Source organism: Nyctibius grandis, chromosome 7 (genome assembly GCF_013368605.1).
Source record: "Nyctibius grandis isolate bNycGra1 chromosome 7, bNycGra1.pri, whole genome shotgun sequence".
In the NCBI taxonomy this organism is placed as follows: domain Eukaryota; kingdom Metazoa; phylum Chordata; class Aves; order Nyctibiiformes; family Nyctibiidae; genus Nyctibius; species Nyctibius grandis.
Window position 1 is genome coordinate 10838303 of NC_090664.1, and position 26845 is coordinate 10865147.

At 37.7% G+C, this 26845-nt stretch overlaps 1 protein-coding gene across 1 annotated transcript in view; it reads left to right on the plus strand.

The window, feature by feature from the left end:
* The window catches only part of ZNRF2 (zinc and ring finger 2), a 63062-nt gene that overhangs the window by 11869 nt on the left and 24348 nt on the right, over positions 1-26845 (plus strand). Inside the window, exon 2 of the mRNA XM_068405517.1 lies at positions 21002-21097. Coding sequence (XP_068261618.1) covers positions 21002-21097 — 96 coding nt within the window. The remainder of the gene's footprint in view (positions 1-21001; positions 21098-26845) is intronic.

Genomic DNA, 26845 nt, shown 5'->3' on the forward strand with positions numbered 1-26845 from the left:
GTTTGGTGGTATGTCTGGATTGCTAACTATGCTGAGAAACAGGCTGCTGGGGTAATGTAGCTATACTGCCTTTTAATAATGGAAATTGCTCTAGCTACAACTCTGATATAATGAGATGAGAATGGGAGACCTGAAGGTATTCTGGTCTAGATGAGATGATATCAATTTGGGGATTATTCTGGTTTTCCTTGTTTTACTCAACAAATACCTTAGCTTGCAGGTTACGTATGCAAAAGTGATGCATAATTTGTCTACATGAGGAAAGCTCTTAAATGCTTGCAAGTAGTCAAATGTCTCTACTTTTATTTAGCTGTACTATTTGCAAAATGTTCTGCGTTTTACAAAGTGCTGCAAAATACTAATTATAAGATGTACCTCTAGGGACTCTTTATTTTTCTTCCTTTTCCCATGATGGATTTGGACTATTTCTGGGCTGTTTAACAGCTGTGTCCCATGGCAGCCTATTCTTAGTTGTAAAACTTTGGTAGCTGTAGCACGCAAGCATTCTTTGAAATACATTTGAAAACAAATATTTGAACATGTGGCTGGCCTGACGCTGTCCACAAAGATGCAGAATTAAAATGAGTGAAAAACATAAGCACCCCAGGAAATGTTAACCTCAAAGAAAATCCTCTGAAAAGGATGCCAAATTTGTAAGCAAGAGAGAGGAGAAGGAAAGACCTGTATGGAATGGTGGGGTTACTCTTTCCAGTCTCATAAACTGTGATCCTGTGACACACCAAAGCTGTGTGTGTATAGCTTATTGGGAGCCTCTCCTTTTTTCTTCCTTTTCTCTGCCCTCTTGCCGTTTTCGTTGTGGATGAGACACCTGTATTAGGAATTGAAGTGCTATTGGAAACAAAAATAAATCTGCAGAAATACTGATTTAGCTGGATCTTAAAAATATTCTGATATTAAAAAAAAACCCCCCAAAAAAACCCCCCCCCAAAAAAACCACACCAAAAAACAAACAGTGTCTTAGTTTAGGACTTTTTTCTTCTTTTCCTAGAAACACGTAATTTTGTGTATTATATGTAATTTGGATTTTAACTTCGTTATCCTAGTTTTATCTAGCAATAGTTGTATCTGTAGTGTTAATGGAAGAGTAATGCTGAAGAGAAACACACTGAAATAGATAATTAGTTCCATATCAAAGAGAAGAGAGGCCATTTTGATTAAATTCTTTATTTTAGGGGATCTATTTTTAGGTATTTTCTTGTCTCCAGGTTTTCTAACGTGACAATTGTGATGTAACTTTTCTTTTTATTAGTAGTATTTTGAAACATGTGCAAGTTAAAACTGATTAAACTCGCTTCCTCAAAGATCTAACTGGGTAAATGTGCTGTACGTATAGCAGAAGATATTAAAGCCTTTAACTTAAATGTCAACGTATTAAATCCTAATCCTATCAGTTTTCTGTTTATGTCTTACAGCTTTGTAAATTTACAGAATTACACGCTTGTAATTCAATTTCAGATGTGAAAATTCATACAGAAATAGGAAAGGAAGAAAAGCCTCGAGTCAGTACCTTATTTTTCTTACATTTTCCCTACTGTAGTTTCTCTCTGACGTATTTAGCCTTGTGCTCCTTCAGGCAGTGATGATAAATGTACTAGGTACAATGTTCTTAAGCTACTGGTACAGCTAAAACACTATGAGGGCAGCTTTACTGAAGTCAGTGAGTCTTGCACTTGGAGAACTTTTGGTATACTCACAAATCTGCCTTGAAGAGCATAATCCCATTTGTCAGGAATTGTTGTATATAACTGACAAGGTTTCCTTCCTCTGCTGAAGGAAAGGGGCTCTTTCTGTAATCTCAGTATTCACATCTTTAAATTATTAGATTTATAGCCCTCTGCAGAAACTCCTAAACTGCAAACTAATTTTAGTAGTGCTTTCCTAACCCTGAAAGTCAGTGAATGGTATGACAATTGAACCCTACAATTGAGGATTAGGAATATCACAAGTACTTGTCCGTAGAGGGGTAAGTATAGAAGAAAGATACTTTGTTAGCTATTACGGTTAGTTATTGTTGTATGCAACATTTAAACATCTCATTTTGCTTTCTCACACAGTGTGTTGGAAAACAACAGGCCTTGCTTGGCATTATAAATGAATTTTCATTATTATTTCTAGGTTAGTAGGCATGCAATGTCTCTTTCCCCAAAACTTTACACAAAAGGAGTTACAAGAACAGATTTAGTTCTAATGAGTGACATGTGGGTGAAAGTCTCTTTGATGATCTTGAAGGGACCTTGAGGTTAACAGTTCCTTCCTGGCACTGGAATGCAGGATCAGCTGGGTTTAGCCCGTTCCGAGCAGATGATGTTTATCTATTCTTTCTTAATTTCTTAATGGAAAACCATCTCTTTCCTTGGGTCTTTTATTTTGAGAACTAATTTTACCATTGGAAAATTTCCTAATAAGCAAATTACTCTTACTATTTCACAACTGATTCTCAGTTTTGAATGCAGAAATTTGCAATTCGTCTGTTTTTATTAACTGGTAGTTCTTTCTTCATTACAAATGAGAAGGGCTCTTTTTCCTTTTAAATTGTACTTGACTCTTTCTAGCTATTAAATACAATTTCAACAATGTATATAGCCTTGAAATGTAACTGAAAGGGCATTTATTGCACTGTTATGGTTTAGTATCTCTCAGTTTTTATATCCACTTACTTTGAATGAGGCTTGTAGAAAGCTCTCATTTGCTGGATGTGTCTGACGAAAAAGGACCAGGGTGGTAATGAAGCAGACAACATTTAACAATAAAGTAACCGTCACAAAAAACTCAAGTTGCTGTTTCTGTCAGAGACTGCCTAGCCAGATTCAGGAGGGTGGATTGATGAGAGAATTCATTAAAAACAGACATATGTAGAGAGTTATCTGGTATTACTGTTTCTGTTAGCTAGTAAACTGCTTTTTCCTGTATAAACAAGAAAGCCCACTGCAATTATTCTTTAAAACACAAAGCATCTGATTTGGCTGTGGAAAACCTTTTCCATAACACAGACAAAAGCACGATTGTGACTGTGTATACAAATTGGCACTAGTGCTGTATAAATAGAGGGGGTTTTAAGGTTGGGGTTTTTTTTTTTACACTTGCATATACATCATTATCCTTTACACAAACTGAAATTAGTATCTTTGCAACTTTAAGCCATGAATCTTGCATAAAGACCAAGAGTAAAAACCATTTAAAGAGCTTGATTCTGACCTGGCTGCAGAAGACAGACCTCATGTATTAATATATCTGTTTGTGTTGTTGGTGTGGTATTTGGCTAAGTGCACTTAATAACAGGATTAACAAAAGACTTATAATCAAGGATAAATCGTTCAGGGTTTAATACACACTCCGTAGAAGCCAAAAAGAGGGAAACCCAAAGCCCCAGGCGAGCCCCTGCCAGGCCGCAGACCTGTTCAGCACCCCCGCCCTGGACAGCTCAGGCGCAGGCTCTGCCGGGCGGCCGCTCCCCTCCAGGTGCTCCCGCGGCCCCACCGCAGCCGCCGGGCTCTGTACCCGGGAGGTAAAACAAGGCACCTCACAAGAATACTGCATTTCATGCTGGCCAAAAGCTTCCCGGTTGGGCTACTGAATTGTATTTAAAAGACCAAGAGTTTATGATAGACTCTAATTTTCCCTGGTTCCACTTGCTGCGGAAAGCAGCTTTGGCAGCCTTGAGAGTAGACCAGATAGACTTCCCCTGGAAGGCTTTTTGTAACTCTTTCTAACTCATACCTACAGTTCCTATGTGTTGGGTCTTTGTTTTGGTGGGTTTTTTTTGTTTGTTTGTTTTTGTTTTTGTTTGTTTGTGTTTTTTTTGTGTTTTTGTTTTGTTTTTTTTAATCCTATTTGGGTTTCTTCATCTATTTGTCCACTTTTACCCTAGAAAATAGATTTCTTGTCACAGCTTTCCCAAACATTGGTAAGCTAGCTTCCTTGTTCTTAGTTTCATCTCAGTTGTTTGTTTTTCACGTGGTTTAAGGACTTTCTGGAGCTACTTCTCATTTTCTGCAAAAAGTTTTGTTAGTCTTGTAGTTTCAACTGAACTTCCCTGCTTGGTTCCTTCCAGTAAGTGGAAGTAGAAAAAGAAAAAGCGAGTTATACAGATACTTTCTGTTATCACAGGCTGTTCAGTTTTCTTTGATGCTATGTGACACCACTTTTAAAAAATGAGATTATTAAAATATTTGACCTTACATGTTTAAAAACCTGGAGAAACTTCTGATATGTTTTGAGTTAGTATTAGAAAGATTCCTTGAGTGGTAGGGAGCTCACTGGAAGATTAACCTTTTGAAATAACATTAGTTTTTCTTGTCAAGAGGTTAAAATCTAGAAGGTGGTATTCTGAAAGATTTACTTTTGAAAAGGGATAGTTTAGCATCCAGTAATGTTGAGGTAACAGGATAAGATCCATCTTTTGTGTGGAGGAAAAAGAACAAAACATGTAAATATTTAATTTCACTTAATGGCTTTCAAAGCCAAGATGGAAAACACAGTAATACTTCAATTCATGTGTGAAAACAGGGTTTGTAAATACTTCAGTGACCTTTTTCCTTTCTTTTTATGACCCTGCTGCAGAGTACTAGGTGGTTTGAATATTTTTTCCCCTATTGTTAAGTGCAGTTTATTTAAGATAGTATGTGCTTTTTTTCCTACTTACTGTTGTCTTTTTTACAAATGTCTTGCAGGATTTTCCTTAGGGGTGGGAATCCTAAGTAAATATTACTTACTTTTTATGCTGAAGACCTTTCGGTATATGACCGAAAGGCAGCTTTATTCGGTTTACTACTAAACAAATAAAAAACAAAGTCACATGCAGTTCTTACACTCCATCCCTACTGGAAGAAATAAAGTGAATTTCAGGAGAAAAGAAAATAAACTGGTTTTGCTATTTCAATTGTTAGAGTATGTGCATTTCAACTTATAAATGAAAAATGCAAATACCCTCACTAAACCAAATTAGTTTTAGAGTTTCCTCGATGTCTTGCAAAAGCTGTTTTTCCAAATCAGTGGTCCCTAACTTATGGGTAACTTCGATTTGTTTAGGTTGGACCTCTGCCATATATCTGGGAACTGTGGCAAGCTGTTGGGTAATTTCCAGGGTTGCATTCCGCTTTTCAGTATTATTAATTTTTTTCCTCCCCATAAACTTTCTTCATGGGAGAGATGATATATAACATGGTTTTATTTATAAGTCAGAGGTTTTTACTGAAGTAACATTCTAGAAGTTATTTCCCTGGTATTCTGATTTCATAGGTTTGGTATAAGAATGGTTTGTTCTCTGAGTAGTTACAGAAACATACGGAGATGGGATAGTGAATGGGAGGGACACGGTTGGGGGTGGAACCCACCAGGTACATTTACATTTAAATAAATTTAAAACTTACTTTAATAGATTAGCCAGTGCAATTCAAAAGGTAATAGTTTTATAAGAGGGTTTTTTTGTTTGCCTCACTTTCCATTTCTTTCTGTAAAACTGTTGCTGAGGGAATAGGAATTGATAATAAAAGTTGTCATAACTGGTACTTTAGAAGATATTTGTGTACAAGCCATTTGTCTATAAAAAAAAAACTTTGTAGCTGTCCATATTAATACATTTGAGATCAGAACTTTTGTCTAAATTGGTTTTAAAGACTCAGATTTGTGTATGTATGTTCTTGCCAGAATATTAATAGATTAGAAGACTATATTGTCCTTTTAGTACTTTGGATTTATTCCAGAAGGCTTGCTGGTTTATTTTGCTGGATGGTACTACTCTCAACTTTGAGAGATATCAGGCTAGGTCAAGAGCACCAATAACATACTGCAGGATTTATAATCCCACCTATATTGTAGGTTGAATAACATGCTGAATTGACATAAATGCATCTGAAACATTTGATTTGTTTTTTTAAGAGTCTAAAGGAACTTTTTTCCCCTTGAAGCTGTCACTGTATGGTTTTAGAGTAACTAGGTGACAGTGTAACAAGATTAGTCTGTCTCAAGGTTTAGTGCAACTTGTATGAATTTTGTTGCAGGTAGAAACCTGGTGAATGAGTTGAAGTTTTTATTTTTCTTTCTGGAAGTCATTGTGTAGATGTTAAGTGCTGTGTTCTCCTTTCCTTAACTAAGAGCTTAATTTGCAACGTTGTTTTGAACATCTCTGATGTCAATAAAAATTGTCCTACCTACACAATAGTGAAGAAGGGCAGTTTTCATGTTTAAGTTGACTTCTTCCTAGAAACATATTCTCATGTGTAAAGTATATCCCCATGTGTATGACATAACCCTTCCAACTGCATCTGTTTTTTTCCTTTTAGGCCAGCTTCTGGACAGTTTTGATACAGTTTTAGCTAAGGACTAGTTTTACATCAAGACCAGGATTTCAATCTGTCCTACCATGTTCTGTGGAACGTACCAGACAGACAACATGTCAGGCTAAATTCTTCTGTTCACAGAACAAGTTCAGCATTCACTCATTTTTCAACCTAGAGCTGGAAGATCTCCCTGAAAGATTAGACAGCTGTTAGTCTTCTGTAGCCTGCCTACTGCCCTATGGAGCTGTCTTCCAAACCAGAAACTGCCATTGTAGATTATAGGATTAATAGAATGAATGGTACAATGTCTAAACATTTCTGGAAAACAAAGACATAAGTTTAGATGTTTAAAGATGTTTAAAAGGCGTTCTTGCTGCACAAAGCCAGGAATTGTATTGAGTATTGCTTCCTCTCAAGGAAAAAAAAACAATAAAAGTAGGTTTCTCTTACTGGCACATCTCCCAGTTTACTGATTTCTGATTTGATACAACTGCTGTAAAGGGCAGGTATGGCAAGACCTCCACTAGAGAGAGGAAGAGTGTGCTTTTGTGATGACCAACAGGAATGTCAGGCTTCCTTTGGGAGCTTTTATTAGGTGTTCCTGATAAATGGTAGTTAAAGGTGAATTTAAAAAAAAAGTTACCTGATAAAACAACAAAGCCTGGAGGCAGAGACTGTTCTTTACATGCCTGTGGCTTACTTCTCAGTAGTCTTTAATATGGCTAGAGTTTACTGTGGAAGAACTGGAACAAGTCTGTCTTTTCACCAGGGCTGACGACTTCTGCCTGGCTTAATCTCACTAATCTGTTGGTGGGCCATACTGTGAAATTTATCACAGTTGCTGTTACTGCAGTCACTTGTGTGCAATGGACTTGCCTTCTGAGGGCTTCTCCTACAATGAAAGGAGTGGATTTAAGCTGGTGTCCATGTGGGAAACAGCTACTTCGACCTCTCCTAAAATCCAGAATAAGAAAGCCTTCTAGGAAACTGGTAACAAGGTTTAAGTGTGAGAGTTATCCTTAAGAGCATCATGGAGATTTTTATTTTGTAAGACATTGAATGTACATCTTCTGTCTGCTGAAACAGAAGTCTTTTTGAGGGACTAATGCTCCTGTTAGATAAAGGAAATCTAATTTGAAACAGAAAAATGCCTATAAATGATGTTAATTCTTTGCAGTTCTTAAAAGCTGGTCTGTGAAAAGTAACAATGTGACAATTCAGTACCCAAATATTTAGCAGTGTAAAATCTTTGTTGCTTGGAGAATGGTTTGTTTAACTGAAAGTGCCTTTTGAGAACTGTTATTTCTTTGACAGAAGATTTTGGGAAGTTGTGAATTGTTTTCAATCTAGAATGAAAGGCTACAGTGGGAAAATATATATAAATCTGTGTCTCTAATCATTTTGGCATCGGGGTAGTAGTAGTAGTAGTAGTCCGGAGTAGTCTTACCTCGGGACTCTAGATGTCTAAAGTGATGGAAGATTCATAAATTATTTTTTAATGAGTGCCTTACACTTTAAAAAAGTGAGAATCAGAAGAGAATTAAATCCTCCTTGTTTGAGAAGGGCTAGGTGTTGGGTTATCTAATGTGCGTCATGGCAGGTTTTTTTTCTTTAAGTTGTTTGCTGCTGAAGTATGAATATAGTACGTGTTTGGGGTGCATCCTTCATTAGCTTGTCTCTTGTTTTAGAAGTCCACAGGTTTTTGGTGTGGGTTTTTTTGTTTGTTTTCTTTATATCATGGAAGGGTTTACTTAAATGCAGTTTACTGGTCTTTGCCCTCTAGCTGCTGTTTTGATCCTATCAGTCTCTGAATTGTTTTCTATGCTGCTGGCAGGTTGGCTAATACAACAAGGTGCTGTAGGCTGCTCCAGTCTACCACTGGCAAAGGTCAGAGTCCTGCTTGTTTGGGCTGGTCCCCACCAGCTGATGTGCACGCAGGAAGGGACAGCAAGAGCGAAGGAGGTGGCGCTGCCAAGAGACGGAAGGAAGGTGAAGGGATGAACACGTAAATGAGCTGAGAGGAGTGCAGGCTCAAACTCTGGCATTCTTAATGCTGCCCTCAAGAGCTGTTCTAAACAGCTTTTTTTCTTTTTCAAAACCAGATTTTTTTGTTTGTTTCTTTCAGCATTTTATTATTTATATTTTAACTGCCCAGTCGCTGGTTTTAGGGGTCTGTGGTAGAGCCTTGCTAACCCATTAGATAAGGCTCTGGTTAAGAAGGCAGTGCTACATGGAAAGGGAGAGTAAATTTATGTCATGATTTACTTTTTCTGTGATCATTGTCTCAATGTCATTGTGGGCAAATAGGCATTTTTATATAGGGTGACACCTAGAGACTTAGGACAATAGTTTGACTTTCTGTATAAGCTAAGGCAAGTCTCTTACTGCCTCTCTGAAGTATATGATGGAGACATTGCTCCCATTGTAACCATTGCTTTTTCTTGTCTATTTTAGAGTGTAAACTCTTCAGAGGAGGGACTAATACATATATGCAAACAAACATATTTGCAGCACTTTGCACATTATGATCCTGATCTTGTAAGGGCATTCCTGAAATAGGAATACTGACTATGATTGCTCTTTAGTCAGTTGTTTAAAAAACAAACAAAAACCAAATAAAAACAAACCACAAAACCCAACACCCCTATTTATTAAAATATAATTTATTAACATGTTGCAGTTTCATGCTAAAAAAAACCCCGTCACCCCTTTCTTACTAAAATATAACTTACTAGCATGTTGCAGTTTCATACTATCTCAGTATTCAAACAAACTCAAGACACTGTCTCCTTTTTTATGTATAATGCTTATATATATTAAATGACAGATCATGATTTTGTTTGAGCAGTGAAGAACAAAACATACTTCTTGAATAGTTGCAGGTTCTCTAACCTTCAGTAGTGTTATGGATGGGTAAAGCAATGAAAGCATATACTTCTTTACATAAAAGCTGTGATTGGATAAGTAAAAGCATTTAAGTTACCATATCATTTTCCAACCTCCTGAAAAGTCAAAATATCTTTTAAACTAATTTGTTCCAACTGCATATCCCTGTTAAAACTTATTTACAGTCTGTGCTCTGTGTGTGTGTATACATGCATATGTGTGTCTTATTAGCATGATCTGGTTAATGTAAATGAGACATTTCTCTTCTAAGCATAGATGTTTAAAATAGGTAACTAATCAAATTTCTCAACAGTTTGACTGATAGAGCAATGCAGCAGTTGTAAACAGTGAAAAATATAAAATGCTCAGTAACGTTCTCTACAAAGGTCATTTAAAATGTGAGTGATACACAAAGTATTTCTTAACAGTTTGTTCGAACTGTGGCATCTTGACCATGAAAAAGCAAGAATTATATTGCCTATTGACTTAGTGGCTGTGGTAGGAATGATGTGGCAGGTCATCTGGAAGTCTGGTTGGTTTGTGATTTATGGATGTTCTGTAAGATTTTGCAGAATATGGTATGGGTGCTGTGTACTCTCTTCATAGAGGTAAAAGACTGTAAATATAGGTGAATCTGTCATGATTGATATGTTTAAAGCATGTAAGTCAACAGCTTGATTTTCTTCAGCTTTTACTGACAATAGTTAAGAAGACTTGGGTGAGGGTTATTTCTTTATGGGTTCAGTTCTATCTTTTTTTGAACCAATTATGCATCTTCTTTTCTAGTCCTCTTGTGAGACATTTTGCATGCTTTCTTCACTATGGTACATCCCCAAATGTTATTAAAGTGTTCTGCCTTAGAAATAGGAACTTCTGCAAAACTAGTCATTATAATACATAAATGCATATCGTTCAAACTTAAGAAACTGCTCACATTTTATCAAAATTTGTACATAATTCATGTTAAACAAATTCTATTAATACTGGAGGATTTAATGATCTAATTCCAGTGTACACCTTTCTGAAATTATGTGTTTTGTAACCCTTGGTCTTCTCCCCATTTTGTAAGATTCTCTTTAATTATTATGTTAAAAGTCTGGCTTCTTATGAACCTACATCCTAGTTTCTGCAATAGTCCATACACTAAGGTAAATATTTTCCAAGTTGGAAGAATAGAGGGGTCAATACAGAGTCAACTTCTCTTAGTTGAATTTTCTATTTAAAAACAAAAGGCTGCTTTATGATAAGCAGATATGTCAGTACTTTTGAAAAGTTACTCCTTAAACAAAATTCCTTTGTGCTGAGGATGAATGATATTTTTCAGCCTGGCCTTTTCTACTAAGCTCAGTCCTTATTCATAAGTGATACCTTTACTCTGGAAAAAAACAAAAACAAAAACAAAAAACAAATAAACAATCAACCAACCATACTTACTGTACTCTCACCAGTTTCAAGTGAATGAAAGTAAATTAGTCCATAGGTTAGATATTTCCCTGCAGAGTTAAGAAATTGGTGCTCTCCGTGGAGGCCTGCTATTTCAAGAGCTAAAGAGGGAAAATATAGAGTATAATAATGCAGGAAAGTCTGCTGTTGTGCTTAGGTAATGCAAATTCTTGTATGTGTGATTAAAAAATGAGATGAGAAGCACAAGAAAACAAGTATGCTTTGAAACATTTGTCCTTGACTTTCTTGAAACTGTACTTTTAATAGGTATCATTTTTCTGTTATACTGAATGATAAATGTAATTATAACTACTTTTGATATATAATTTAATGTTGCTGTCAAAAAATGAAACGTTATTATGGTTAAATCAATATTTAAACTTCTGAGAACACCCCACATAATAATTTAACTTTTTATTTACATATATTTTCCCCAGTTGTAATTTTTAATATTTTGTACTCTGACTTTTTTTGTCATTGATTGGTTTTCCCCTTTTTTCTTTGTCACTGCTACCTCTATTTCTGCAGGAACAAGTAGGTTATTGGTAAGTATTTCAACTAAATCAGACTTTACAAAGTTTTGCCTTAGTGAGGACTTCTCTTTTTTTACCCTCACTTACTTTGGTAAAAACTTTGTAGACAACAGACCAATTGTCTGTAAATGCTGTGCTTTCTCAGGTCTCCATTATCGCCTTGTTTGTGTAGTAGAGTAATAGTTTTCAGATTCTCTGAGAGACTGTCTTCTGCATGCTTTCAAGCAGCATCATTATCTGTGCTGTCTTCTAAGATGCTGCCTCCTCCTGGGGCTTGCTCCTTTGTTCCTGTCTGCTGCGTTTCAAGTGCAGTGTTTACTTTGTCTCTCCCATTTCTTTTTTTCCGTAAGACCTCGTATGCATTTTGGCCAGTTTGCTCAGAAGACTTCTCTGCATCCAACAAGATGCTCTGTTTCACGTGTTCAGTTTAGTCATCCATGTCAACCATTATTCAGCTGTTTTCACATCATACCTCTTCCCTTTTAGCTATCATTAAATATACTCTCAGCATGGTATAGCCACCCTCTCCTCTCTTATTATTGTGCTTCATGTAATTTTAATCAGATTTATTGCATCGTACAGTACAAGTTTTCAAGATATTTGCATCTGTGCATTTTCAAAAAGTAGGACTTCATTCTTTCTTCTGATCTTGGAGCAGTTATTCCTATACTTCCTTTTAAATGATGTGATTTCTAATGGAAACTTTTTCTTTAACCCTAGTATATTTTTGAAAGTAGTGACTTCATTAACAGTGTGAGGAAGGGGAGGGGAGTATAGATAGACTGGTTCCCTGTACTTGAAAATTTGTAGTTCTCTTGCCAAATTACTCAGTTACTTCAGAAGAGCCTACTTCTAGCAGTAGAACACCATCATCCTGTCTATCTTCCCCAACTTTCATTGTAAAATGATGAGTGGAAAGACCTTTTTAAGGTGTTTGAGGAAAATATTGCTCTAGGCAATGAGGGAAAATTGAGGGAGCAGGAAAACTAAGGAAGAAAGAAAAAAAAAGTAGGTTCGGGAGAGACTAGGAATGAGAGAGAAGAATTCTTCCTCCTCGAACTGTGATAGGTCAGTTAAGAAGAAAAAAGCAATGGGAATATGTAATATCTCTAAAGTAAAAGTTTTAAGGCATTTCATTTGCATAAAGTTTTCAGACCTCCAAGCTGGCTTGCAGTGAGTTATTTGTCATCATCTGGTCATACAAGAACTAAGCTTGTTTGACAGGTTAATCTTGCCTGCCGTCTGTAAATAATACATTTTTGCCCCAAACCATTAACCATGCTTTCTGGCTCCTTGCTTTCTGAATAAGGTAGTTAACTGGGCTCCACAATGTGTCCAGCCTGGCTTAACTGCGTATTCAGACAACTTTGTTGTCTTCCACACAGCTCCGCAAGATTTGTCCAAAGTAGCAAGAGCCCCTCTTGTGTACAGAGGCCTCTGAAACGGTGATAGGGCTAGTTTCTTCCCATACTACCGGTGTTACCCTGCCAGTGTGGCTAGAAGGGGACCTTGCTCTTATCTTTGCTTGCCAGAGACCTGATGATAAATAGACATGCGAGAGAGGAAAAGTTTCTTTCCTTTGTTGCCCTTGATACACATTTTTGAAGTCTTCACACCTATATGAGAGAGAGAGAGAGAGAGAGAGAAAGTGTGTTCCCTTAGGTTCTCTCCACTGCATCCCTCCCTTGGGAAAGATGCTATAGAAATTAATGGTATTCTTCTGGGGAAGGTCTTGTTGATAAGTGGAGTTTTTGGTCGCTAGTTGAAAATATACTTCTCAAACATAGTAAGCTAAAATCTAAAATAATTTGGATTTAGGGTGTGGGTGAAGCCTTTTTTAAACGAAAAGTGAGGCTTGCTTTTACCTTTAAATCTGCCAAATGCAACTCCCAACATAAGTTTATATTCACACTTGTCTGTCTTCAGCTGCTTCTGTTCCATTGAGAAATTTGTGGCATGGATCTGTTCTGGCAGGGGGTGACAGAAATGCAGTTAATAAAGTAGTAAGTTAAAGAGTGAATTAAGAGCTTCCAAGTCACTTCAAAAATTGTTCTTGTTTGTGTGCTTGTCAATTTGAAAGAGCAAAGACTCTAGGAGTTTGGATGAAGGAGACTCGAGCAGTCTCTCATCTACCTTGACTACAGATCCCTATGGATGTTGGGATGGAGGGGGAAACACCCACCCACAAACACACGCAGAGCTAAGAAGGTTTTTCCTCTTCCCTTTGTTGGGTGCTTGCATTGGTCTAAAATGTCACTCTTAAAAAGCTGTTCCTCTAATAACAGCTGTTCTTATTTTTGTACAAAGAAGTGAAATCAATCTTTCCACAGGTCTTTCCCACCTGTAATTTCATCTATGGTTTGCAAGATATTTTAGCATGGGGCTTTTTTTCTCTCTTTTAATGGCTGTATTTATTGTTATTCAGTTTCTAAAAATGTGCAACTGTCAATTATAATCATCATCATATGTTACTTTCACATTGGTATTAGACACCTGAAGTTGTGCACTTGATAAAGGCTTTAGTTATGAATAAGAAAATGTGTCTTGTTCTATTTCTCTTCTTCGTTCTGTACTGCGTTATTTTTCAGTGGGTGCTACTGAAGTTCTCACTTTCCCAGTTACCAAGATGAAGGGAGCTGAAGAAGTTATGTAGTAAGATTCTGCCTTTCATAAGTTTTCGCTTAGGCGATGAACTATTATCCAAACATATCCTCTCTAATTATTCTGTAGGCTCCTTAACTAAGTTTCAGGTTTGTTTTTATTCTCCATTTTATATATCCCCCCTTTCCCACTGACTGCTGAGGGAGCTTTAAATCAGTAAATACAAGAAAAAATCCCTTGTTTCTCTCAAGGAATTAACAAGTGTGTTTACTTCAGTTTTATCGCACAAAAGTGGGGAAGAAAACCCCTCTAGATTACGAGCACAAAATCGGTAAGTGCTGAGAAGAAGAAATTATTTGTGCTTATCCTGGTTCAGTTTTCTAGAAAAGACAGACTTTGGAATGTTTGTGTTCCTTATTTCTATTTGCTTTCCTATTCTCTCCCAAACTGAGAGGAGTATTTATTTATTTCTTTTAATCTCCAGAAGTCTTTCCAGATGGTGCTGTGTTCTCCCAGCTTAGGCCATTGACAGCAAAAGGAAGGATGGAAACTAGAGAACTAGATATATCTTTTCACCAAGACACTTTCTCCCTTAATAAAAAACTTCTGTACATAAAATGGCAAAATTTCTCCGAATAGCCACTTGCACTGGGAGCAGTAGCACCTAGAACCCCTGTAGAGGGTTCGCTGGGAATTGGTAATGCTCTTTTTTCTTCTACTTTCTAACTTTAAGATGTCAGTTTTAATTTTAATTTTTAAAATGTCAGTTCTCTGTTCTTGAATTTAGTGTGAAATGATCTTCATGTTCTCTTTGATGGTAAGGGTAAAGTTGCCAGGTAAGATGTTAGCTGTGTTAAAGCAATATGATTTCATGTAGAAGGCTTCATGGTTTTGAGCTTAAGGAATTACTCTTTTCTGTCTTTCCATTTCAGCTTATGAGGAGAAGAGAATAGAGAATTCTGTGGCCACATAACTCTGGTAGACCGTGTACTCTCTACTGGAGTGGGTTTTTTTTTTCTCCTTTAAGTTTTACATGTTAGTTTACAGAAGAAGGGAGGAACAGAAGTTTGACTTAACCAGGACTGTTGTTACTTCACTGAGAATCCTGAAGTATTTCTGTCTATTTTTCTGCTGTTCTTACGATCTCACTTTGCAATCCTCTACACAGTTGAATATAAAAGGAAGGAGTGGAAGAAGCAGAGCCATTATACTTTGACTTTAATAAAATGTTTATGCTATTCTGCTTTATATTCTCATTAGCAAACTTAGAGAATATGGTCTAGGTGATAAAGTAGGTGGATGCTGAAATAGTTGGGAAAAAATCCTGTAGCTGCTCTAGGAGAGTAATTCAAACTACGCATCACAGTGGTCTACTTTGGGTCCATTTTCAATCATCTTTTTTTGGAAGGTGGGCACTTTAAAAAAAGGAAATATAATGCCAAACTTCTAAGATCTGAAAGCACCATGGAGGGCAAAATTGGAGTTCATAATTATTTTTAACATGTTAGAAAAGTATTCATAATTGAGTAAAAAAGAAAAAGGAGAATTACTAAATGTGGTGAGAAATAAAACACACCACTACAAAATGGGACCTGGCTAGTCACAGTTCTGCAGAAGTTTTAGGGATTGTTATGGGTCATGAGAGGAATGAGCCAATAATCTGTTGGTTTGTTTAAAATGTACACATACGTTCCTATATACACACACATAAAGGAGATATCTTTATGTATAGATAGATCTCTATACAGATATTCCACACCTAGTGTAACAGAACGATGTGATAGGTAACTATTAATTTCTGCTTAGGACTTGTGAAGTCTTAACCTGAAAGCTCTGCCCAGTTCTTGGCCATGCAATATGTTAAGGTTGGAGAGAGCCCAGAGGACAGTAATAGAAATAAAAGGTTTAGGCATCAGGGCCTGTGAGGAAAGATTAGAATAACTCGTTTTTTTTTCAGGCTAGGCGAAAAAGACGAAGGGCACTCGTTTTCCAGTGTGAAAATGTTTTTTTTTTTTTTTTTTATACTGAGGACAGTTACCAACTGTTTTCCATGTCCACTGAACACCTAAGAAGTGATCAACTTTTTTTGTAAGTGAAGGCTGCCAGATTAGAGATAAGGGAAGATTTTTCTAACTCTCTAGGAATAGTTGATCAGCATTGTAGGTTGTCTAGGATGGCTGTACAATCTTTCACTAGTTGATTTTTAAGGGTGGATTAAATCCTCTAAGTACATCTAACCCAGTTCCCCAGTATGGGATAGACTCGGTGACCTCTTGAGGTCCTTTCTAACACGTTTCTCTGTGTGAGGTCTTTTCTGTTTATTGGGGGGCGGGGGGGGGGGTGTTTTTGTTTTAGCATCATTATGCAGACTTTATTTGTGTGACAGTAATCTTGCATATCACCCTTCATACCATCGTATTTACTGGATGCTGTGCTTCCAGATTGTATATACTTATTTTTCTAACTACTGAAGAACAAGTGCAGGTTCGTAAGTAACATTTGTCAGGCTTCTTATTGTCGAATACATTTTACAAAATCTGGTATGCAAGGCTTTCTCTTTGCTGATGGCTTCTTTACATGTAAACCAAGATGGATTTATCCATCTTATTTGGAAACAGAAGCATACAAAAACTTAAAATACTAATATCTTAGATACTTATTTTTAAAAGGACAGCTAGTCTTATTATACTTTCAGTTTGGTTCAGGCGATGTTCTAGTTCAGACTTTCTGCCAAAAGGTTACTCTCATCAGGCTGAGGCAGTCTTTTGTATTGGTACAGGTTTTATTCGTGGCTATTTCTTGCTGCTGCTGTGTAATATTGACCAAAGGGAAGATCCATTCTTCTGTGCCGGTCTAATACTACTGTAACATGTTTCCTTTGTGTGCAATTCTGTGACACTCTGAACTGTGTTGTCTGGAAGTCTTTGCTCTTTTTTTTTTTTTTTTTCCCCCACCACAAAGTAGATATTCCAGAATGAGTGCCAAAATAATTTTGCAAAAAATATAGGCGTCCAGGAGTTTGTTATTTGTTGGATGGTTTTTGTTTGCTTTGCTATGTGGTGAACAGCAAGTTAAACAGTCTGATGTTTGCAAAGCAGGGCAGACACAGTAAGATATAAGTAAGAGGTTGAAGTTGGTATGGATAGAGTGAGTGGCCACCCATGAACCTGTCCCTGTGGATAGTTTCCAAGCCTGCCAGAGATGAAAGTTACGAGTTTGGTAGATGGATGTGAGAGAAGATGGGATTTCTTGGCTAACTGTAGGTTCATTTGCAAAAGATGTCAGAGTCTGAAGAAAGTGATACATCCAAGAGAGAATGAGAGAGAGAATTCACCTCTGAATATTTAAGTCCTGCAGGTTTAGTTATTTCAAACTTTCTGTGCCACCTTGGAATTTCCTAGTAGTTTTACTACAACTTTCTGTTCTGTCTCTCTTTTCCTGTAATTGTACTTTTTTCCAGGATTATGGTTTTGGTTTTAGTAATGTGTTACTATAAATATTGTAGTCATGGTTGTGAAACTAGGTGATGGGAGCTTGTAAGAATTTTTCTCCCTGCCTTTTAAGCATGCAGTTTTAAAACTCAGCTAGAGGCATGTGCTTGCTCAGTTTTGATGCTAAGTTCTTTCCTGCTGAACAGAAAGAGAATGGAGTGAGAGGTGGTTCTTCCCCTGCCTTAGGTTGTATTACAGGCAATGTCCTCTCTGCTATGGGGGGAGGGACAGCTTTGCAGTGGTATGCTGACAAACAGTGACGACCCTAAATACAAAGGTGATAGTTCCTCATCGTGGATGAGGATAAGGGATGCTGTGAAGCCAACACCTTCGTAAGAGCTGGACTTTTACCTAGAACTATACGTTATCTCTTGCGCTCTCCTTGTAAAGAGAGTGAGAAAGTATTTAATTGAGTTTCATAGTTTTTAGAGGACACTTCACGTGATGCCACCTAATCTGATAAGTACTTCCACTTTGTTGTCCAGAAGTCTGTGAATGCATTGTTTATCTGCAAAACTCAGTAAAACAAGTCATATAGAGAGCAAGTTATTTTTGACCTGTTGCTGATTGTTAAAGTCATGTGAAACTTTCTTAAAGTTATCGGACTTGTTCCTTGAGACTGGTGGTAAAAACAAACATAGGCTATAAATGTTGTTAGCCTGCTGGGCAGTGGTACAATAGAGCCTTTGTTCTTATGGAGTACTTAATTGTAAACTGGGTCATGAAACTATGGCCTTCTGATTTGAGGAAAGGTGGGAAAATACCAGCTTTTTTAAAGGACCTTTAACTGGCTTGTGGACAGTGTTGATTGTTCACTTATTTATATTTTTCAAATACAGTTAAAAATGTCTACAGTCTGTTCTTTGGTGTTAGTAAAGGAGTCAGAAATGGTAATTTCCTTCACACAAAACATACACTTTGCATCTCTTGGGGAAGACAGCTGAATCCAGGAGCTGGTTATTGCAGCAGCATGTTGTGAAGGAGCGAGAAGTGGGATTTCCCTTGTGTTTGAAAAAATGTTTCAGCAGGTGTTGCAAGCTCAAGGCACTCTTTCGGCAGTAATGCTAGTCTCTGGCATGCAGCTGATGCTGGTCACTGGAAAAAACATCTTTTCCACAAAGATACCTTTAGCACTGGCTGCTAATTTGGTCCACAAGGCTTAGTTAAGCGTAATGTCCTCTACTGCTTGGGTTCTTCAGTGTACTGTTCTGGGTGTCAAGTAGGGCTGTACCAGTCAGATATCCAAGAATTACTGTGTCAGGAGGATATTTGTAGTTGCTTAACTATTACCTTCAGGTACCCCTTGACACCAGGACAAGCCACAAGATACTATATTGTTAAAATGTGGACTTACTATATTGCTAAAATGTGGACTGTTTACTAGGTTTAGGGGCAGGCATATGGTAGTATAACCCACATTCAGCTGAATAGTCTAGGTGGATAACCAGAAAGATTTTTCACGTCTGTCTGTCTCTAAGCATGGTTTGAAGTAAAAGCAGCAGCAGCAGCAGTAGTAGTAGTAGTAGTAGTATTTACCCAAACTCCCCCTACTGTTTTATTTGGATTTAAGTATTCCCTCCAAGCATTCCTGGGATAGGTACCATCTTAATAACACTGTTAACTGTAGCAATGATTGTAAAGACCTATTGATGGTTTTCCCTGCCACCTGTCACTCCCAATTAGACATACTGATGACCCTAGGGAATAAGCTAGAAGGGTTCTGTCCAGAAAGCAGAGGGAACCTGTTAATGACTCTCCTAGTGCTTAACTAGCCATGAACATAATTGTTAACTTGCTGTAATGCAAACACTCTGTTCTGGCACAGCAGGACTCAGTCTGCAGTGTATAAGGAAGTTGTGTGCTTTTTCACATCAAAATATGTTGTCAATTATGCCTTGCAGAAGCATATAAATGAGAATAATGCATGGGTCTTAGTAGGTTTTGACTAGACTTAAGAGTAATCAGCTGCATTAGGCTGATAAAGGTTGAGAGAAAATCCACCCCGAGTCAGTTTTTGAAGAAAACCGTAACAAAACAGTTATGTTATGGGTGGTTTTGGGTGTTTGGAGGACTGAGATACTAATTTCGATTTTAGTCATGTTGAGATGCAGCCAGGGGGAAGGAGGCTACACAGTAGCTGAAGGGTCGCTGACAAAGCTTTCTACAAGTAAATTAATCCTTTCAACTTGTTTTTTCCAAAAGATGTTTTAAGCTTATTAACCTGTGGTTGTAACTGTTGTTTGTAAAGATGTGGGTTGGGGGAGGAGGATTAAAAATAAGGAGAGAAGAGCAATATTTAAACTGAAGTGTAAGACTGACACAAGATGAAATAGATGTGAACTGCTTATGACTAAAATGGGAAGAATCAGAGCTGTACTTTGTCTCAGGAAGTGGTTTCCAGTACATGTTCAGCTGCTGCTCAGAGTTCCTCATGGGTTTTACCAGTTGTCTGTTTTGACTTGCTTCCTATTAGCTGCACTAAAAAAATAAAAATCATTGTCTTGTTAAATGAATTGCATTATTTCTATCAAGTGCTAATGCTTCAGGTTAGTTGCTTGATCTACACCTGGATAATAATTAACAGTATAGATCAAAATTCTCAGGCATCACTAACTTGCAAGTGCAGCATCAAGTCGCTTATCATCCTTGACTGACTTGGTTCATTGTGGGCTCCCAAGATTAGATGTATAAAAGCAAGGGGCAATAAACTAAAACATGTGGGAGCAGGCCCAGATGTGGATGTTGGTGGAAGGTGCAGTGGCCATTTATACATGCTTGCATCATTACTTTTCAACAGCATCAAAAAAAAAATTGCTGCTTTGCACTGAGCACAGATTTAGATATTTTTGCTGTATGTTGTCCTGTAGGTATACTCCTCAACAGCTGTTACACATCAAGGTCCCTGTTGGTGGCTTTTTGTCTCTCACTTGTGTTCTAATTATTCAGCAGATCAAAATCAGTCAGAGTTTTCTCAGACTTTTCTGTGGACAGTAAAACTTGTCCAACCAATCTTATCCTTTAACTGGAAGACTGCTGTCTTTGGTAATGACATAAATTAAAGTATTAAGCAGTATTGTCATGGACTATTATGCAGTTGCATCACAATCCAGACTGTCTTAATTATTCTTTACCCCATATTGCCTCAGGCTGTGACCTCACAAGTTAAACAAGGTCATGCTTGGCTAGGATGAGAGAAGTCAAACAAATTCAGTGCTACAGGAAATATTAGTGATTCAGTAGGTGAGGTGACACCCCTGAGTTAATCTTTTCCCTGTGCCCCAGACTGGTAAAAGATGCTGCAGCTTGCATGATGAGATGTAAACCCAAGATCCTTTGTTAAAGTTTCAGTGCTATTCCTCGTAAAAGTGCAGATGTTAATTCAGGGCTTTTGCCCAAGTTCAGATTTTAATGGGTATGTTCTCTATACATGTATAATTTCTGTTTTAGTAGAGTCACATTATCCTCTTGCACTTGTCTTAAACTGTTCTTAGAGTTGTTGGGAAACTTTGCATTCCAGAGGTGCTGACATGTTTGCAATTGGCAACAGGTCAATTTGCAGAAACAATAGTCCATTTTGAGATCTTTTGAAATCAAGGGAATTATATTAGTGTAAGAAATGTCATGTCAAAACTGAAAAGCTGCCAGATATATATTTTTTTTGTTTTAATGTGTACAGAATAGTTTTTTGGCTTGAACGTACATATTTGCAACGTGGTTGAGTGTACTCACATATTTTTATTTTCCGTAGGATTCAAGTGCCCTGTATGTTCAAAATTTGTATCTTCTGATGAAATGGATTTACATCTTGTGATGTGTTTGACAAAGCCAAGGATAACCTACAATGGTAAGAAAGAAGTAAGCTGATAATTATTTATTTGTTTTAAACATTAGAGTGATAATAATTCTTTATTTATAAGATACTTTGGTAACTAATTCAGTGGACTCAGAAATGGTGTGCGTTTTTTGCTCGTAGTTTATTTTTTCAAAATAATTCCTAAGAACTTAGTCTTTTTTGTACTGCCTGCCAATGTAATTTACACTGTTGACTTGTTCTGCAAATATAAAATTGTTCTTACTTGAGTGTGTTTATTCCATTTTTTGACCACAAGATCAGATATTGGTCAGTGTGCGTTCAGTGTCCACTTGAGATATGTGTAGCTTAAACGTCTTCTCAATTAAGACATCAAGTAGTGAAGTAGGTCAATCAAGTCTCCTTCTGGGGACATTATTAAGGACTGTTACTTGATGAACTGTTCATTTACACATTAATCAAGAAAATGACCCTTTCTTGAAGGAGCTAAAGAACTTTCTTCTTCTTCAGCTGACTGCATATGTGATACTTCATAAGGACTAGTAGATATGTATGTTTTTGTTATTTTACAGAAACTTGCCGCTGTCAAATGAATCACTTATAGCAGCTCTGTTTTCCCTAATGCTAAGCTCTCCTAGGCAACCTTTGATGCAAAGGAAACAGGACTTTTGCCACTATTGGGATCAAACCTTTCTATCACTGTGGCTTAGGCTGACACTCAGTTCTATGGCAATCATACAAAAAGGTTTCAGAAAACTAGGAATTAGAAAATCTTACTGAAATCTTAGTGCCTACTTTGGCAGAGCTGCCCTACCATCAGGAAATCTTGCAGTGCCTCCTGAATGAGCTTATGGCTCACCAGTCAACAGATGTGAAAACAGAACACAATCAGAAAGAAATTGTAGAGGAGAGGGAGTGGGACTCTTTTTGGAAGTGCACAGCAAAAAGTTGAGAGTCAGTGGTCACAAGTTGCATCAAGGAAAAATCTGATTCAGTGTAAGGTAGAAATGCCACATAATGAGGGTGGTGAAACAAAGTAGCAGGCACCTGAAGAGGTTGTGCAACCTCCATCCTTGGAGATGGTCAGAAATTGATTGAACGAGGCCCTGAGCAACTTAGTCTAACTTGGTCCTGCTTTGAGTGAGGGGCTGGACCAGAACACTTCCAGAGGTCCTTTCCAACATAAGTTACTTATTGCATAAATAAGCTGCAGTGTTATGGGCTCTTTGACCCTCCTGGCACCTTGCTGTTATGGTATCCTACACTAGATTTTTTTATTGGAATAAGTCTTGAAGGATGGTTGGGCCTACCTTATTCTTTATCTGGATAGCAATAATGCTGGCCCTTAATTGCAAAATAACTTGAAATCATATACTTAGAGTTGTGAAATTCATTTTAAAGCATAGCACTCAGGAAAAGTAAATATTTTTTTCCTTCTGCTGTTACCACACATATATTTGAGAAGGTTGACTTCATCTAACAGAGGGGGCTTTATTTCTCTTTGTTTTGCCTTTTTAATTTAGGACTGAGCATTTTCCAAGATAAATTGATAGAAATCTGTGTACTGAGGGATGTTGAACATTAGGGAGAAGCAGGATAGTTGCCCCAGTCAGGGAGGGATAACGTGCTTGGGATCAGTTAGGGTGGAGCAGGAGGAGGCAAGCTGGCAGAGAGCAAGCTCTGGAGGTAATCCAACTGATGGGATGTGCACAAATTATGAGTTGCCTGACTGAAATCCTTTGTCCCTGCTTCTTCCTACGTGTACATATGAGCGCACTCAGCTGACTAACTTTTTTCAAAGATACAGCAATTACATAACGTAGCCCGTCAGTGTCATTTGTGATGTTTATTTGTATCACAACGGTGCCATATTCAGACTCTTTTTTTCTTTTTCCTGCACTGTTTCTCTCAGCTGGCACACTGCTGGTTGGAGCTCCTTTGGGCCATCTTGTTACTTCTGTGCTGTCTGTTAAGTGAACAAACTAACATATAAATGAGCAGAAGTAAAACCTGTGTGTGGCACCTGAAGCTACTCTCTGGATAATTTGCAACATGACAAAAGCAGTTGTGGACAATGCAATATGAAGTATTACCAGCAACATGTCATTTCTCAATTTAGGAGTGTGTCTGCTGAATAGAGAGCCTCAGAAACTCATTCTAGGAAATGTTTATATAAGCTTGAAAGGAGAAAACTACTAAATTACATAGACTGGTTTGAGAGAGGCACTTACTTAGAAGTATGGTCTCATTCTCATAAATGCATAATAGAAGCGTGCATTGATCCTTGTAACTCCAGTTGGTTAGCTCCTGGAATCGTGGACTAAATCTTAAATTATAGCCTATAGCTGGTTATTTAAATTACTGCAGCACAAAGAAATTGAGGATATGGCTTCAGAGTTGTGCAGTGCTCAGTTGTTACGTTGCGGTATGATTGTCATTGCTTTAATGAGGCTAATGAAAGAGAATTAATTAGCAGGTTGGTAACTTAGTGCTGCCATGATTACAGGGCCAGAATTGCATATGGATGTCTATGTGCATGCTTTTTTTTCTTGCATATTTTGCTGTTTGCCATGACGAGATCAGTGATGGATCTGCCTTTTTGTCGTAAGCCGTAAGAAGGGCATCTCAAGTTTTCCTTGAGAGAAGAAAAGATGCTGCTATCAACTTTTGATACCTTCTTCCAAAATGGAAGGCATCACTTTATGCTTTACTTTCTCATTGTTATCTTGGCCTTGTGCCATACATGCTCAAATAGAGCCAAGTAGGCATCATTTGCTTGTGTTGGGCACTGGTGGTTTACCAGTCCTCCTACCACTGGCAGGAAAAATATCTTTTTTTTTTTTCTTTTTTTTTTCCCCCCTCACCTTCTTTTCTTTCTGAATTTTGTGTTGCAAGTAGTTGAAGGGAGCCTTAGACTTTGCAGGTGGTGAGATGTTTAAAAATTGAGCAGTTGGATTGAACCATGTTTATGTCTAGTTCTGTTCTAGATGTGTTTCCTCATGATACTGTAAACATATTAATTCTTCTTTTGAAGAAACAACAGGAAGCAAATTGTATGTATTTTGTCATTCTGAGAAGACAAACCTTCTTTCTTTTTAAATGTGAATCTGAGGCATACAGTCTTCCCCAGAAAAATGTTGCAGGACTGTTTAGTTGTGATTTGACGTTTAAAAAAATTAATGAGTCCTCCCAGCCAATCTCATAATTGCTTTCTGAGCTACCTTTGTGCGTTGCATTTGGCAGTAAGGAAGGGTCAGTGAACTGCAAACTCTGGCAGCTGTCTGATTTACACGTGTTTTCTGAAAGAGCGTGGTCAAAAATTTGTCCCAGTTCTGTGCTGGAAGTTGTGCTGATTTTCATATAAATAAATCAGTACATTTTATTAGCCTTATTCTTTCAAAATCATGTGACTTGCCTGCAACAGAGACCTCATTGCTGACTCAATTTGGCATGTAAAAAGAGCTTTCTTTTTTCTGTGGAACTTTGTTCCAAACATCTCTTAAACTACTTGTGGTGATCACACGTGAACCAATATCTAGGCATTTTGATACAAAAGCTGGTTAAGTGAATAGGAATTGTGCAAAAACATTGTGATGTTTGGTGTTACTGTCTAAAATAGCCTTGCTTTTTTTAGCAATTAAAAACTCTCTTCATACTGTTACTTGCTGAGTTGCTGAGAAGCCGGAGTAGGTCCCATGAGCTGGTTAGCCACAGGTTACTAAAAGCCAGTTTTATGAAGAAAGTAGGTTACTTGCTAGTTAACAGATTTTTCTGAAAACCGCTGCTAAAATATTTTATAACCATACCTATTCCTTTGAGCTTCTCCAGAGTTAAATGAGGTCCCTTGCACCATCTCGTTCAAGTTTGCCATGGTGGGTTATGCAGGGAGCCTACTTAGGGACTAATCTACAAAAGATGTCGCTTATGTGGTAGCCCTGGGCTTTGGTCAGGCAGGGGCATTCACTTGAATTTACTCAGTGCTTTGGAAGCAACTTGCCTTTAACTCCTTGCTGATGATTTGACCTATCTGGTGAAGTTTAGGTTTTGAATATAATTATTGTTCATTTTGTGTTGTTACAGTATTGATGCTTTTTTTTTTCCCCTGGAAGGTGTGTTATGAAAATTGAGAAGACACAGGAGAGACTTGTGACTTTAGGGGCACAAGTTTTAGATGCTTTGCAACAAATGCGACCAATTCCTCTTGAAGAAACGTTGCAGTTGGTTCTGAAGTAATTCTGTTTTCTAAAGTTCCTTTTTATGTTTCTCAGAACACTTTGTAAGACATTATTATTATTATTATTATTATTATTATTATTATTATTATTATTATTATGATGATGATGATGATGTCCCTCTGAGAGCAGGGACTAGCAGCCTGGCGCCTGGCCAGATGGGGAAGCCAGTGACCCCAGAGAGCTGGGGAGAGCCAGTCAGCTCACTAGACTGGTTGGCTGGCTCGGCGAGCCGGCCTGTCCTCTCTCAAAAGTTTTGATTGAATTAGCACATTCCAGTGGAATATTTTGGGTTTCATCAAGTCAGCACTTTGTGTTGGAACGCTGTTCTACTGGAAACTTTCTAAGCGGGTCTCCTTAAAGCCGCTTGCTCAGGGGTGGTGCTGCTTTGACATCAGTGCTGCTCTCACTCAGACCGCTCTGCATTTAATTCAGATATGGCAGTGGGTCTGCTTATTAGCCAACATAGTTACTGAGGTTCATTTTAAGGGGAAAAGCTTTTGCTAGTGTGATTTCAGAGAGGGAGAATGTTGAGACATCCAGTGTGTGAGCTGCGGGAGGTTTTTTCCTTACTCAAGGTAACTACTTTGCAATTATTCTTTTTAAATTACAATAAGTGAGTTTTTTAGCCCTATCACACCAAAAAAGAGCAGGGGATAAAACATCACAGATAGCAGGGATTACATAGATGATTTTGTATTTAAAGTTTATTTATCTGTGTTTTGAATTGAGGGATTAGTATGTGGAAAGACTGTTATAGACAGAATATTGAACATTAGGTAGGTGTACTGCAAGGAAAACATGCATGAAACTCAATGTCCCTTTTCTGTCCAGCAACATACTTTGTCTTCTGGGGTGTTTGAATCCAACACCATGCACAGCTAGCCAAATATTCCTGTGCCATCCAACTGAATTGAAAGTGATTAGGGCCACAACAGTGCAACTGATTTAGATTAGCAATGATGCAAAGCATCACGAGGATTTAAATACACTGTTTATTCTAAATCAGTTTGAGGTATTGGGTTAAGTTGTGTCTTGTGAGGAAAGAGAAATGCTGGTACTGGCACATGCTGAGGCCTGCATGTGAGTGCCAGAATGCGAATCTGTATGAGCAATAACCCTGCTAGAGGAGTTGTCGACATTTAAATGACAGTCATAATGTGTGCATTTTGATCAAAAGTAGAGACTTGAAGATCGGCATGAGTCACCTAAAGGACTACATAAAAATATGGTGGAAACATTCTTTGTGAATGGGACTGACCTAATTTTGTCTAACGCAAGCTATAAGCTTTGTTGATTGGTGGCTGTTTCAACATCTTTGGGGCAAGCTCCTTGTGCCAGAACCTACTCGGTTTATATTGCTCAGTAGAAGGGAAGAAAAATAGCACACCTTAACCTAACATTTGGACCACAAAGATATGCAATTCTGGTAGTTCTGCCCCCTGCAGTGACTTGATTTCCTTGGTTGTGTCTGTGCACAAAAAAGGGAGAGTATTTTACTCCGCAGGGCTGATGCTGTCACCTGTTTTGACTGATATACTCAAAACTT